Source organism: Alosa alosa, chromosome 11 (assembly GCF_017589495.1).
Source record: "Alosa alosa isolate M-15738 ecotype Scorff River chromosome 11, AALO_Geno_1.1, whole genome shotgun sequence".
NCBI lineage: Eukaryota > Metazoa > Chordata > Actinopteri > Clupeiformes > Clupeidae > Alosa > Alosa alosa.
Window position 1 is genome coordinate 6,729,718 of NC_063199.1, and position 16,052 is coordinate 6,745,769.

The 16,052-nt window shown below is 48.5% G+C and overlaps 1 protein-coding gene across 1 annotated transcript in view; it reads right to left on the reverse strand.

Moving 5' to 3' along the window:
• tln2b (talin 2b) overlaps positions 1-16,052 on the reverse strand; it is a 124,853-nt gene that overhangs the window by 23,582 nt on the left and 85,219 nt on the right. The window contains exons 28-46 of the mRNA XM_048257166.1: positions 15,671-15,773; positions 13,807-14,015; positions 13,003-13,122; positions 11,883-12,080; positions 10,509-10,648; positions 9,322-9,415; positions 8,805-8,894; positions 8,537-8,659; positions 8,053-8,196; positions 7,428-7,589; positions 7,041-7,181; positions 6,054-6,235; positions 4,599-4,731; positions 4,262-4,363; positions 3,914-4,084; positions 3,258-3,404; positions 1,786-1,887; positions 1,378-1,497; positions 85-231 (exon numbers count right to left, since the gene is read on the reverse strand). Coding sequence (XP_048113123.1) covers positions 85-231; positions 1,378-1,497; positions 1,786-1,887; positions 3,258-3,404; positions 3,914-4,084; positions 4,262-4,363; positions 4,599-4,731; positions 6,054-6,235; positions 7,041-7,181; positions 7,428-7,589; positions 8,053-8,196; positions 8,537-8,659; positions 8,805-8,894; positions 9,322-9,415; positions 10,509-10,648; positions 11,883-12,080; positions 13,003-13,122; positions 13,807-14,015; positions 15,671-15,773 — 2,628 coding nt within the window. The remainder of the gene's footprint in view (positions 1-84; positions 232-1,377; positions 1,498-1,785; positions 1,888-3,257; positions 3,405-3,913; positions 4,085-4,261; positions 4,364-4,598; positions 4,732-6,053; positions 6,236-7,040; positions 7,182-7,427; positions 7,590-8,052; positions 8,197-8,536; positions 8,660-8,804; positions 8,895-9,321; positions 9,416-10,508; positions 10,649-11,882; positions 12,081-13,002; positions 13,123-13,806; positions 14,016-15,670; positions 15,774-16,052) is intronic.

Consider the following 16,052-nt stretch of genomic DNA (forward strand, 5'->3'; position numbering starts at 1 on the left):
ATACTACAGTGACTGTGCAGGCGTAGTTCGGTCAGTGACCCTCTGAGTAGGCGTGTGGGTGGTGATGTGAGAAAGGAGTCCTACCTTCTCGGTGACTGTGCGGGCACACTCGATCAGCTCCCTCTTGGTGAAGCTGTCCGTGGGGCTGATCTGCAGCGCCCCGGCCTTCTGGACCAGGAAGATACAACCGTGACCCAGCTCCTGGACACGCGACTTAATCTGACCACCCACCTGAGCGCGCGCAAGAGAGAGAGAAATGGAGAGAGAGAAAGGGAGAAAAGGAGAGATAGAGAGAGAGAGAAAGAGAAAGAGAGAGCAAAAGAGAGAAATAGAAAGAGAAGGGGGGGAAGTGACAAATTTAGGTTGTTGCAACACTCTCAACAAGCACCTACATAAAGCCCATGGCCATCAGCTGGCCTCTGCTGCCACTGTCTCCTACTGTCCTCCTGAGCAGCTGAAGCTCGCTTGCTCGCCCCAACATCGCCTGTAGGCTCGCCGGCTCTTATCACTGCTCTGCACAGCCCAGCACAGCAGCGCGCCAAGCTGTGCCTGGAGCAGCACATACATCTGATGTTGGGCAGCACGGCCTGGCGAGTAGGAGGCCGGCCACTACACCTTTTATTTCCTGACACCTCCGAGACTCCTGGGTGGGTGGTGCTTCATTCTGAACCCGCGCCATAGGCTTTCACTGACTCACTCTGAGTGTGTGTGTGTGTGTGTGTGTGTGTGTGAGACAAGAGTGAGGGAGTCTGTGGGGGTACACAGTTGCCATGGCAACAGGGGCTTTACAGGAGCTGCTTATGTAAAAGGAGGTATTGACGAGGGAGCGAGCGAGCGATCGGGAGTGGGCGGCTATTAGGGCTACGCGTCCACACTCAGCAGCAGCATGACTGGAGCGCAGGGATTTAAACACAAACCAATGTTCTCTGAGGTAAGAAAAGAAACTAAATAGGATGTCGACGTGACTTCACACGTTTTACCCCTCCAACCAAACACAATGGATGAGATTATTCCCTTATGTTTTATATCGTTCCTTGCATTAAAGAGGTCTGAGGGAGAATTAATTTGTCTGAACGGCTGACAAAACAGAAAGATTTTCTAGAAACTGTGTTCTTATCTATAACCTTTTGTCCTAATCTAACCTTATATAATGATGATTGTGAAACATAACAAGAAATGAACAGGATACCAGGAGCTTCTCTCTCATGGTCAGTCAGCCAGTCTCTTCCGATACCGATTTCTGAGAAGACCTCAAAAACACACACATGGGGGGATCGATATGGTACAACTGACACTTAAGACCCTCCTTAGGTCCACAGATCAGTGTTTGGGGCAGGGGGGGTCAGTGAGGAGCAGACTGGCCACATTGATCCTTACCTCCTCGGGCTCAGCAGTGGCGGCAGCGAGGCGGCCCTGGTGGGCGAGCTGGCTGTAGTCCACCGTCACCTGAGACGCCAGGCCACCCAGCTCGTCTGGACAGGTCACCGACTTGGTCATCTGGACACATGGGGGAGAGAGAGGGGGGGGGAGAGGGGTGGGGGTTAAGAGTGGACAGATACCCAAGATAAAGTAAGAGACGAACACAAGTGATTCAGAGAGAGTGAGAGGGAGAGAGAGAGGAGAGAAAAAAAGATAGAGACAAAGAAATGCAGTGAGAGAGCAGAGGAAGAGAAAACGGAACAAATCAGTTACGCATGACGCACGAACTTACACACACACACACACACACACACACACACACACACACACACACACACACACGCAGGTGTAGCTTCAGTGACTTACCATCTCTTGTGCGGTGATGGCGATGCCTTTAGAGTATTTCACCATGGTCGTCTGGTAGTCCACAAACGTGCCGTCGGGCTCAGGGGGAGTTCCTTCATCCAACTGCACCCATAAACACAACTCATTAAACCCTCTCTCTCCCCCCTACACACACACATACACACACACACTCTCCTCACTCCTCAAATAGACTACAGCACAATCACAGCCACTGTTCACTACAACTACCCCTCCAACTGCTTTGTATTTAGCCATCAAATACTTTGAGCCAAAGCGACGTAACCTACAGTGCAAGAGAGCAGTTCTAAATGGTATTGGCATCCCAGAGAGAGCAAGGCTCTGGATCCTATCTGACCCTGGACTATGTTTTCTGGAAGCATTGTTGAGCAAAAGTGACTGTAACCATGGAGAGAGTGCCCTAATGATTTCACTATGGCAGTGATTTGGGGCTGATTAGGTGGACGTGGGCCGGATCGGGGCCAGATGTGGCCCTGCACCACACGGCGTCCATGCCCTTTTGGTTTAGTCACCCTTCCAACACACAGTGTGCATCGCATCTGCATACAAACACAAGCACCGTTGTTCATACACTCTGCTCATGAGCCACTGTTGAAAGACGGAAGAGCCACTGACAATCTCAGTCTGTTTAGCAGCTCCGCAGGCGTCAGTGAAATACTGTGACTCTTTTTACCGTTTCTCGACATTAGCTCGCCCTGACAGGCTGACGAGCACTGCAGAGATATCTACGGGAGATAAAGGGGCCCTCATTTTCCCTCTAATTGCCAAATGGCCGATGCGCTGAGCCCATCCTGGCAGCACCATCGACTCAGGGAGACAGAGAGCTGCTTCATAATTATCACAAGGGGCTGATGCTCTGATGATTCAACAACAATAAAGCTCCAACATGCTATCTCTATTACTTTTGTTTTTGTTCCGGTTTTTCTGATAACGGAAGACTCTGGCTCAGACTAGTTCCAGGTCTGTTGTGGATCTAGTGTATTTATGGTTGTCTAAGCTACTGGATGCCTAAAATTTCCCTCGGGATGAATAAAGTAAGTATGTGTGTGTGTGTGTGTGTGTGTGTGTGTGTGTGTGTGTGTGTGTGTGTGTGTGTGTGTGTATCTATCTATCTATCAATATATCTATCTGAGCTTCTTTCAGATGCAGCCTGGTGTGTGAGTGTTATATCTATGCTATCTATGTTATATCTGGTCATTTCTGATGGTCAGTCTTCGTACATGTACAGTGGATTAGATATATGCTCTATGCCGAGGGTAATGATGGACAGAAAGAGTATGCCATTTTTGAGGGAAAGGCTTCTCTCATTTGTCCTCTTTCTATCTCCAGACAAGAGTTCGCCTACAGATTGTATTTAACTCATACAGTACATATATTATTGAGCTGTTGTTTTTGCAACATCCCCCAAACACTCATTGTTTATGTAACGCCGCCCTTGGTTGGCGCTCACTCACCCGGCCCATGGCCTCGGCGATGGACTCCACCATCCCTCCCACCATGCCCCCTTCACTGGCTGCGTCGTTCAGGGTCACCATGATGTCATCCACCGCCTCCTTCATCAGCTGGGCCGCCTCGGCAATGGCGTCATGAGTGTGGGCCGCCTAGGGTGGCCAACGCATGCCAGGAGCGCACACACACACACACACACACACACACACACAAACACACCCACACAAAACACAGCTGCATAGTCAATGCAAGAAAACTTCAATTCAATCAAGTTCAAGCAGCTGAAACAGGGAACGACAGTTTACAAATCTTATGCAAATCTATCTGCTGAGTATCAACAACAAAAAACACCTGCCGTGATCAGGTAAGTTGTGAAAACCGGATAGTGCATGTTTGAAGTAATATGGCTCCAGATAAGGAGTCTAATGTCTCAATAACCTCAATAAACCATACACTTAAGCCCTGTTCACATATGGTGATTCACAACGTTTTGTGTAGCCAGTGGTTATTCCACCTGTAATCGCTGAATAAGATCAATATTAAATGGTCTCGTCGCCAATTGCCGTATGTCGTATATATTGCTTTTACACACAACAAAAACAACTCAGCATCTATACCATGTATCTACACGGTTGTATTAGAATATTGAATAGTGCCGCACCTTGGGGTTGCCCCCTCCCTCCTTGGCAGCGTAGAGCATCTGCAGGGCGGACTCCGACAGGGTCTTGGTCTGGTCCAGGATGTTCATCTGCTGCTGGTGGTCCATCAGCTTCGACGCCAGCCCGACAGATGCCATGATGAGGGGCTCAAAATAGCTGGCCAGCTGGGTCACCTGCCATTAAAAAAAAACACTACAAGGTCAACTTAACTATCCCAACAATGTTGGAGAGTAACTCCAGAAGCGACTGTCCTTAAATACAGAACTTTTAATGTTTTTTCTTTTTTGGATCACAAACTGCCAGTGGAGCAATTTTAGGGCTGCGGAGCAGGTGCATGATGGGTAATTGACCTTGTGGCCCAGCTGGGCGGCTTCTCCTCTGGCTGCCGTAGAGACGGGGTCGATGAGGTGGCCAATCTCCTGCACGGCAGACGTCAGCTGCTCCTGCAGGGCCTGGTGAGAGAGATTAGCAGGAAATAGCATCAGCCTTGCTGCTCCACATAAAAGAACAACCAAGCGCTCATTAGCCCAATGATATCTCTCTTTTTTGTAATGTCACTTCCCTTTGTGACCATAATCCATTTGCACTTCTGATTCAGTGAGAAGTTTGATCTGGCGCGAGTAAAAGCATTTGGCATGAGGCCAAACCGCCCAGCAGCACAAAGCACAGAACTGACAGTCCACTCACCTCCAGAGAGATGTCATCCCTGCTGGGTAAGCTCTGGCCAACAGCGGCCAGAGACGCCTGCTCGATGTCCCTGATGCACTTGTTGATGCCGTCAATGGAGTGGTCACACTCCCTCTGCCCTGGAGCCTTGTCCCTGAAAACACACACAAGGAGGAGTTGAAAGAGAGGAGGAGAGAGAAAGAGGAGGAGGGGGGAGAGGCAGGGGTGGCTATTAGTTATATCCACTGAATCCTAATGTAATCGCCATGTTTACACGGCGCATCGTGGATGACTCAGCACCGCATGTGGGCCGGGTCTAGCGAGGACTACACAGAAGAGGGGAGGAAGAAGGTGTGCAGATTGGGCGGTTTCTGAAGATGGAAGATTACAGGCATTTCTGGCTTCTGCACGCAAGCGCAGACACACCCACACATAATCTGACAAAGACATATCCACAGACACACCCACTCGAAAAACACACATACAAACAACCAGGGTAATCACAAACACTTTTAAATATCAATCTCTCTCTCTCTCTGTCTGTCTCTGTCTTTCTGTCTCTCTCTCTCTCCCCTAGGATTGCATATATCAGGCCCATATTAGATGGGAGTTAACAGAAGAGGAGGGGGAGGATGAAGAAGAGGAGGACAACAGCTCTGGAGGGCAGCCAGTTGGGCAGGTGGCCCGGGCAGCCCTGACTGCTGAGTGTGTTTGGCACAAACAAACACTCAGCTCACTCACACAGCGTGCAGCCACATCCACCTGATCTCGGATCAGCCCCCGCACTCCGCCCGAAAAGCCCCTCAGAGGCTCCTCGCATGGTTGGAGAACTGATCTGCCGTCAGTCCGCCCCTCTAATCGGTACCAGCAGTGCCCGGGGCCTCGTGCTGAGTGATGGGAACACACCCATCGGTGCATTAGCATGCTACCGACGCACAGCACAGCAGAGCAGAGGCAAGGGTGGCGAGTCAGGCTGGGCGGGGGAGGGGTGTGGGGAGGTTGGTGGTTTGCCTGCTGGTGCTTATGGGACGATCAGAGAAGAGAATCACAGATCAGCTGTACCCCCTCGGCAGAAAGTCAAGCTGCAGCTACGCCAGGTGAATATAATAGGAGAGAGGAGAGGTCATAGAGTTTGCGCGACTACACACTCATACTTATCCTGGAGCGGATGCATTACTGGCCTGGGGTCACCATCCTATTAGACATCATATGATATACCATATTAGAAAGCAGCGTTTTATACATTCATACATCATTCGTACATCGGCGCTTTCAGGTCACATTGAACGAAATACACCAGGATTTGGGCTTTCTAAGTCGGAGATTTGTTGTACTTTTGGGTCTATGTGAAGTGAGGTGGTGCCACCTCGTGCCAGACATTCTGTTGAGGATGTGAGAGAGCTGAGGGGGGGTATGGGCGGTCAGTGGGGGTGGACACTGAAGTAGCGGCAGCCACAGCAGCTGCTCTGCGCGTACCTGATGGCGGTGATGAGGCCTTTGATGGAGTCGGACACAGTGCGGGAGTGTCCGGCCAGCACCGACCAGGTGGGCGGGTCCTTGGGGTTGAGGATGAGCGAGCGGGCAGTCTCCAGCAGCCACGTGGAGCTGTCCAGCATGGAGCGAGCTGAGCGCAGGATTGGCTCCTGAGCTGCCGAGCCCTGTGATTGGACGAAAACAAGAGACGATGTTATTTCCTTAGTTTTGCTAATAATAGGATACAACCAAAACCATTACAGACCACACTTGGTGCATAAAACAAAAAAGGAGTGAGTGAGGCTGCTTTGAGTGAAAGGGCGTCGTCCTAAAAACAAAAAACTTGTTTTTTTATGATGCCACTGAAGTATCCCCTGATGACCAAACAACTGTTCTGAGAGAGTCCTGACATCTTCTTCCAAACAGACTGAAGTAATAAGCTCTTAAAGAAGGTGAAAAACATTAAAAATCTGTAAAAGCTGGCCGACCTTCGGTCTCCTTGGGCGATTGTCTCTCATTTACGGGCTACAACTGACGATCAAGGCCTCTCATATCTGGAATAAATAACTGGAAAGTGCTTTGTTTTGGCACAGCGCTAAAGGCCCTGTTTCAAAAGGCAGTGGAGTTAGTCAGCAATTATTCATGAAAAAAATCCATTGTACCACTGATGCCTGGGGGTCCATTTTATTGTACATGGCCAATGGAAAAAAGAAGAATGTAGGCTAAACAAGCAGCCCTGCGTAGCTAAATGCTAATTCAAGCAGCCCTGCGTAGCTAAATGCTAATTCAAAAAGCCCTGCAAGGTTGATGGGAGAGAGGGAAAGAATGGACACATTGGCCCACTTCCTCTCCCTCACTCTCGCTCTCTCTTACACTTGCATACATGCACACACACACACACACACACACGCACACACACACGCACACACACGCACACACGCACGCACACACACAATTACTCAGAGGCGTTTCGGGTCAGCAGTGGTGTACCTCATTGCTTATCTGGGCAGGAATGCTGGCGAACTCGGGGTTGGACGCAAACGTGGACAGATTCTCCACAGCCTCGATGAGCGGGGTAGTAGCCACGCGGCACCGCTCACGGTTCTCGTTGGAGAAATCCCCGTCCAAGGCCTGGAGGGACACACACATCACATTACATTACTTTGTGTGACATTACTGTACATACTATGCGTCTCAACAGGCACAGGTCTACATGCCATAGGCCTAATCAGCCATATGAGCCAGCTACACATGCCATGTGACCAATCAGCTAAAACGGAATTCGGCTCTTTAATCAGCTGCAACATGGATGTCTGTCACTCAAAATGCACTGTTCTTTAAACTCAAATGTCCATATTATGTGTGCCACCTCGTTACCTTAATGGTTTTGACCAGGTTAGCGGTGGTGTTGGCCACCTCTTTGGCCGACTGGACGAACTGCCTGCGGGCCACAGGGTTGGCTGTCTTCGAGGAAGCCAGGCGACACGCGTTGCACAGGGCTGATGTGTGCTTGGCTACGATTGTGGCCGCAGACAGGACCTGAAGATGGAGGGCAGAAGAAAGAGACACAAATTAGAAAAGAGAAAAGAATATGTGTTAGTGTGTGTTATTGTGTGTGTGTGTGTGTGTGTGTGTGCGTGTGTGTGCGTGTTACTGAGTGAGGTCACATTTAGGTCTTCTACTAAATCATGTCTGACTTGTAGGCCTCCTCAGCCAAGAAAGGCTTAACTTTGAACTGGGAGATGGAGACAGTTGTTATAAAAACATGAGCCGAGACGGAGAGATCAAACCCTCTCCAGTGTTTCCTGTCAACTATGAAGACTGGCTAATTAGCACAAGTCCTGAGCCAGCATGTACAACTAATATGTGTGTCTTGAGTTCAACTTTGTGGTGGAGGTCACACTACCATGTGGCTTTCTTTGTACTTTCATCTCTAACTGTCACACTGTGATTGAAGAGGTGTGTGTGTCTGTGTGTCTGTGTGTGTGTGGTTGGGGCTCACCTGAGAGGGGCTACTGGCTGGATCAACCAGGTTCTGACAGGCCATCTGAATGGCCTGGTTGGCTCTGGCAAACTGGATGGGGTCCACTAGCCCTTGGTGGCCTGAGTGGCTGTTGGGGTCGGACACTCCAACCAGATAGGAGGCCTGTGAATTGGAAATTAAGTGGACAATCAATATTTGAGGAGACTGGAGGATCAATGTTTATATAGTGTTAAACCATAACCAACAGAGAGAAACAGAGATAAAGAATGAGAAAGAGCGATAGAGAGTGAGAGTGAGGGAGTAAGTGAGTGCGTGGATATGCGAGTGTGAGTGTGTGTGTGTGTGTGTGTGAGTGTGTGTGGGAGTGTGAAAGAGAGACAGAAAGAGAGAGAGAAATAGAGAGAGAAACTGTGTATATGTAGGGCATGATCCAATCTCAGAGAGGAGCTGGTATACTGCAGAGGGCATCTGGACCCCTGGCACCTGTGGCACGAGTGCTCACCTGTCCTGCTGCCTCAGTCAGCCCACACAGGGCTTTGGACGCCACCCCAACGCTCTCGCCAAATGCCGGCACGTCTCCCGTCTTGCAGTTCTGGGAGATGCCCGCCATGGACTCCCCAAGGACCTGTCCAGCAGAGGGAACGGCGGCACAAGCCACAAATACACCATTCAAATCCTGTGCTGTATATGGAACTCTCCATGATGGATCTGACGGAGTGCGTTAGGCATTCCTGAAATAAAGGGAGAGAGGGAAAAATACTGGGCCTTGCCTTGGAGTTTTCCATGACGCTCTCGATGCAGTCGAAGTATGAGAGATCGCTGACCGGTTCGTTGGGAGTGTCTAGCAGGCCTCTCACCGCCTGTGAGTGAGTGAGTGAGTGACAGAGAGACACAGGAGGGAAGGGCAAAATGAGAGAAGGGATAGGGGGAGCAGAGAAAATTGAGAAATTGACAAGATAATGGAGGGAGAGACAATAAAGAAAAGGAGAATCTCAGTGATCTTAAAAAAACATCTCTTCACTGAGGCAGCTATGAGCAGTGTGCGGGTATGAAGTGAATTTAGACGTCAAGTGACACAATTAATCCATTAAGCCAGCACATGCACACAAACACACACATAGACACAGAGCTTGTAATGCATGGACATGTAGATCTGACACCATGTGAGGAGAGGAGAGAGAAGAGAGAAGAGAAGGGAGGGGAGAGAGGGGAGAGGAGAGAGGAGAGAGGAGAGAGGGGAGAGGGGAGAGGAGACTGTAGAGTGAGCAGAGGGCGAGGTCTCAGTACCTCCAGCTCCCGCAGGGCGTTGTCACACTCCTTCTGGCCCGGCGCCTGCTGCGTGCACAAGGTGATGAGCTGGTTGATGCTCTCGGTCACCGCTCTGAAACACACAGGGAAGCAGAGCAGCCTTTCAGAGCCAAGCACACCTGTGGCAAGCTCACAAAGTACACATTTTACCTCACACACACACACACACACACACACACACACACACACAGACACATACATTCTACCTTGTATCTCTCTCTCTCTCACACACACACACACATTCTACCTTGTATCTCTCTCTCTCTCTCTCACTCACACACATACACACACAGGCAAGAACTGCCAAACAGCAAAGCCAGTATCACACAGCTCTTGGCGATAACAGTTTCTCATGGCAGAACCTAGTTACCTCTGAGAGGCAAACAGCCTTTTACTTATGCATGAAAAGGCACCATGCACTCTCACAAAGATACACAGCCGTTATGCTGATAAAACACAGACACTCACACAGTTATTATGGTGAGACACCATACACACATCTTACACACACAGACAAACGTGTCACAGTATCAGATCTGCTCAACCTGGCATGGAGAAGTGACTCAGTGGTGTGTGTGTGTGTGTGTGTGTGTGTGTGTGTGTGTGTGTGTGTGTGTGAGTACATACTGCTGCAACGTCTGCCTCATGTCCATCTCTCTCATTAAGAGGAGAGGGAGAATCAGTCAAGCGCAAAGCCCAGGGGGAGCCCCTGTCTGCCACCTCCTGCCTAGAGGGGTGGCCAAAGCTGTTTCACTGCTCCTGCAGATCACACCCTCCACACACACACACCCTCCACACACACACACCCTCCACACACACACACCCTCCACACACACCCACGTCTCAGGTGCCCAGCAATCACAACACACATGGATGGCTGAACACATTAAGCGCTCCCCCCTCCCCTCCTCCTCATTTCCTCCCCCATCTGGCATTCCGATTCGCCGTCTCCAGACTGGCTGTGAACTGCCGATATTTTTAGGCAACGAGGAGAAAGAAAAGCAGCTGCTGTTCAAGTTCAGGTGGCAGAAGCGGCAGCATCTCAAACCAGCACCCTGATTAATTAGGAGTGAGACAAGAGGAGTTCTAGATCAGGGCTGTGGCACTGTCGCATGCATCCCCATCCACCTCCTCCTCCTCCTCCTCCACCACCACTTCCTCCTCACCTGGCTGCAGCTGCGAGAAGGTTCTTGGCGTTGGCAGCTCCCGGGTCCACAGAGAGGGACTTGGCAGCTAGCAGCAGCTTGCTGGAGGCCATGGAGATGTTCTTCAGATTGCTAATGACTTGGATCTGGTCGTCTTTCCTCTGTGGGACAAAAGCAGGAACCATGCAGACACATACACACGTAGAGGTAGAGAGAAAAAGAAAGAGGGGGAGAGAGAGAGTCACTGAACGATGTTCTTTGGCTGGCACACACACACACACACACACTCCACAGGGAGGAAGAGTGATTGGCTTATTTGCTCCAGCAGCAGGTATTTTCAGGAGCGTTCTTTGAGCTTATTTGTGACTTCCATGAGTTCCTACTTTACTGTAAGTACAATTAACTGGAGACAGCAGTCATGCAAGATGTCGTGAGGGCTGACCCATGATCATAACTTTAACCATCCCAATCCCCACAGCCACCTTTACTCCCCCCTCCTGTTCCTCCTCATGTCCTGCCTACAGCTGATTTAGCGTTGGGCTTCATGCTTCATCAACTCCTTTCCCCAGACGATCTGTCCAAATTAATGAGCAATATAAGCAGAACAAGATCATCAAAGATCTCATTATGCTGGCATGCCTTAGCGCTCTCGGGGACAATTGTGCATCTAACCGAATTAGATGCACAAAAAAAGGTTCTAATTAACAAACGAATCAAAAAGCCTGAATGCTTTTGTCGGCATGTACTATACAATGTGGGTGGAAGACACTTTGACTGGGACTGATGGCAACTTTGCAGCGTGGTCCAAGTGATTGAAGAAAGCAAACAAACACAAAAAACAGCACTGAGAAGAAACATTCTGTCACGAGAGGCAAATTAATCAACAGAAGTCCCCTAGACTTACTGCTGCAGGGCGAATCACATCTTGAGAAGACTACAAATACAGAGCTCAGGTACATGGGAGAAGGTTAGCTAAAGATAACAAAAGGAGACTATGAATAAACTCATCTTTAGGTGTGTGAGGTATGGGTGTGTTGAGGTGAGACAAACAATGGGAAATACAAAGTCTATGCATGGGAAGATGCACTCCAAACCCTCTAATGTCCCATGTGCTATAATAAAGAACCTTCCATTCTGACTGAGTGAGTCTGAGGTTGGTCTAATTTAATTGCTGGGGAAATGCGGTCAATGAGCAAAATGTCTTGTGGGAGCATTGAACTGAGCAACAAATGATTGTACTTAGAAACTTGCTCATGGTATTAAATTAGCCAATAGACTTTGCATTGTTGCATAGTTATCACATTGGCTTTAGTTGATTTTTAGACTTTGCACATTGCCTGTCATTTAAATTAGGACCCCAAGTGTTGATCACCTAATCCGCTAACAGTCCAGTACCTGCGTATGTCCGGCCATCTCTATGCCGGCATCCAGGAACTCATCAAAGTCCTCACTGAACTTTCCGGAAGCCTCCGACAGCTGTCTGCTGGTGCCGCGGGAGGAGTGGACCACCTCTCCAGCCGAGTGGTTGAGCTCGGCGGCCGTGTGGTTCAGGTCACTCTGTGCCTCCTGGAAGGACTTGGAGCATGGAGGGAGCTGCAGGGAGGGAGGGAGGGAGAGAGAGTTGGAGGAGAGAGAGAGAGAGAGATGGAGAGAGAGAGAGAGAGAGAGAGAGAGAGAGAATGAGAGAGAGATGGAGAATGAGAGAGAGAGAGATGGAGTGAGAGAGAGAGAGAGAGAGAGAGATGGAGAATGAGAGAGAGAGAGAGATGGAGAGTGAGAGAGAGAAAGAGAGAGAGATGGAGAGTGAGAGAGAGAAAGAGAGAGAGATGGAGAGTGAGAGAGAGACATATGGAGAGAGAGAGAGAGATGGAGAGTGTGTGAGAGAGAGAAAGAGATGGAGAGAGTGAAAAAGGAGGGAATAAGAGATTAAACAATAAAGAGAGAGGGGGAAAGGGAATGAGGAAAGGAGGCAGGGAGAGACAGACAAATAGACAAATGAAGAGAAGAAGAAAAACAGCAGTCAGAGAATGAAAGAGAGAAAGATAAAAAACCAGAGAAATGATGATGTGAAATGAAGACAGAGACGCGTCTTGCTCGTCAGTATCACATACATGTTATGGCTGCTATGCTGTCAAGTCCTTTCATATAATCTAAGAAAACATCACCTGAAAATAACTGATTCCACCAAAGCATAGTCTGCCAACGCTAGGATGTCTGGCAGAACCTCTGTGTGGATCATGTTTTTCAAGACTGCTAAGAAATAAGCTGCAATCTACAGTTTTTTCCCCTTGTACTGCTGTCTGGGGGAATGCCAATATAAATATGTTAAGACCCTCATCCCTTTTTTGGTGGGAGTTGTTTGACAATTAAGGCAGTACACACCGCACTACTTTGTAAGTTGTTCATTCTAAAGTGTTGAACTCAAACAGCACACTTGGGTACATGCTGTTCTTACCACAGCTTCTTCTGAACACCCTATCAGCCAGCACTGATAATCCTTGGAGGGGGTACTTACATTGTCTACTTGCAGCTTCTTGCTGGCCTCTCCAATACTCCTGAGGGCCATGTCAACATCCTTCTGACCAGGGAGGCAGTTTACACAGTTATTAAGAGAATGGGAAACCGCCTTTGCAACCTGTAACACACACACACACACACACACACAAAGAAGAGTCAGTTCACTCCTCAACTCCTCAACGTCCCAGGGAAAGGCACAGACAATCTAAAATGCAAATGCACACCCTGTAGCCGCACAAAGAAATTTGCGCTCCTAATTTATGCCACCGTCACGGACATATGCCAAGCAATATGGTGAGATCCCATAGGGGCCCGCAGCAAATCAGCAGCTCTGTCACTGTGCGCCCTACCAACAGGCTGCGGTGCCAACAGCATACAGCAAAGAATGGCACCATTTAAAAGAGATAATTGCTTTGGAACAGGAGAACACTGTGCTGCAGGTTGCACTGAGCATTCAATCTAAGTTGAGGGCAAAAACAGGGCAGGAACACTAATTTATCTATTTCTTCTTAGTGCTTTTATGCCTTTCTTCAGCACTGCTTGTTGACAATGTCACTATGTATTTATGAAGTGCCTTTGAAGTCTTTGAAGTGCCTTGAAACATATTCATATGTTATGGTTGTATATAAATTAAACTGGATGTAATTAAATGACCACTACCACCCTTTTCCTCTACAGTTTAGTCTGTGTATCAACTTGTATATCACTCTGTATTCACCATGTAACCTCAGTTACATGAGGACTTCACTCATATTATGGGGTGGCATTTATAGTCTCTTCAGAGGTCAGCCATTCTCTTCACCTGTGCCAGTCTCTGCTGAGACTCCGCGTCTCCCGGGGAGATCAGGGCCTCATGGGCCTCGTTGATCAGCATGGCCGACCCCTCCATGACGTGGCCGGCCGAATCCAACATGGCCGCAGCGGACTGGGGCTCCACAGAGCAGGCCGCCACCCCTCGTGCTGCCTGGGCCAGAGTCTTCAGTGCCTGGGCCGTCTCCCTGGCTGCCACACCTACAACGTCAGGCCATAGAACCACAAACATTTTAAACAACTTCATACCATTCGGCAGTGAAGATATCATTAAAGGCACAAAAACCAACACACTATTTTAAACTGGTCATCCATGGTCAGCTTTATCTCTGCATGAATAAAACAATAAGTCCCATAAGAAACTCTTGGACTGGAGCCTACATGGCAAATAAAGATCTAGCCCCTTATAAGGGGAAGTATATCAGAGATAACAACCTATTCACCTCTGTAACATGCCCAAATAAGGAGCTCCTCTAGTCTCACATTTTAGTGCAGCTGTGTGTCTTAATGTCCTGAGTTTACGTGGCTTGAGGATGGCAAGATATTTGGAGCAGCTTTAGTGCTGCTAATATGGCGTGTGCAAAAAAAGGCCGGCCACCTTTTGAAGCCTTTGTGACGAGGGTCATGTCGGAGCAAGAATGGCCCCATTGTTAAAACAAATGAGTTAGATAGCCAAACGAGTGCAGCAGGCGGCCTCCGGTCTTTACTTATCGCACTGGGAAAATGAGACGGAGAGGGGGGAATATGGCAAATTGCATTATCCAGTTGAGTAGCGCCAATTGCTGATGGTATGTTAAATCTAGTGAAAATAAGATTAATGAGGGGCGCGCCGGGCATCCTAGGCCCTCGGAGACGCACCCCCCCCGAGAACTCACTGCTCATTGTTAGAAGACGCTATTTAAAATCTGTCTTGGTGAAGTCCTGCGAGATGGAGGGAAAGAGATAGAGAGAGAGCAAGAGAGAGAGAGAGGGAAAGAGATAGAGAGAGATATAGAGATAGAGAGAGGGAGAGAGATAGTGAAAAATGGCTGTGCCCTGGTGCGAGCAGCTGTCAGGCCCGAGTACAGTGAGCGAGCGGTTCTGCCAGTGCATTGGCACTTATTAAACGATACATCTCAGGCGCTATTCTCTGGATATTCATTCCGATCTGATTTAGCCGGCTCCCTGTGTCAGCGAGTCAGACACTCTGCAGACGTTGCTATGGCATTCAGCTTCTTTTAAAACGTGAAAGTATGACACGGCTCCCTGCTGACGCCGTGAAAGACTGCATCTTGTGAAGCGTGAGGAAATTAATTCTAATGCGACAGTGAGCATCTAACTTTAAGGATCATGACCATGGACCAGACCATATACTAAATATGATTCTTATATTATTCATTTATTATTATATTATTATTATTACAAATTATGAAATATACCAAACATCACTAATATTTATTATGTACAATTCTAATGAAACATGCCACCTCACCTGCATCAGACACACCATCTATAAAGCGTTCATTGTTGCATTAAATGTTTTTTGTTTTTTTCTACAGCTACTTACTGTAAGCTCTAGCTTACTGTAAAATGTGATGCTAGCAGGCGAGATGCTAACGGTCTAATCCGATTCAATGATCTATGCTTGGCTGAAGCTAAAAGTGGTATCGCCAGACTCAGAATGGCTGGATGAACTGGAGAAAGGTAAAAAGCTATTGTTTAACTCAAGGGGAGGTGGAAAATGAGTAATTCCCCAAATGGTGGAATATCCCTTTAATGGGGAGAAACACAGCAATGTCATAAGTGACTCTTGAAAGGTCTGAACCCTGAAACCTGTCTGAGATGCAAACAGCTAGTCCACTGTTACAGGCCCCTACCTGTGTAGTGTTCATTGCCCTGGGCAGCACAGGTCAGGAGCTGCGCCATGGAGGACCCGACTGCTTTGGACGTGCTGCCGAGGTCCTGGGCACACTTCTCCAGCTGTGGACCAGTACCAGCACATCCATTACACAGACACACACACACACACACACACACATGGCAAACACTTGCTAATAGACTAAACACACTACACACTGCTAGCCACAGCAAATATAACATTAGAGACGAGCAAGTGCAAATCAATGATCTGCTTTAAGCAGCCTTTTAATTTGAGATCCCTGCTCATATCCCTCTCTAGTGCCGTCTCCCTCCATCTCTCTCCAACAATAAAACAGAATAGATCATTTAACGCTAAATATGTAAGCATAAACACACACA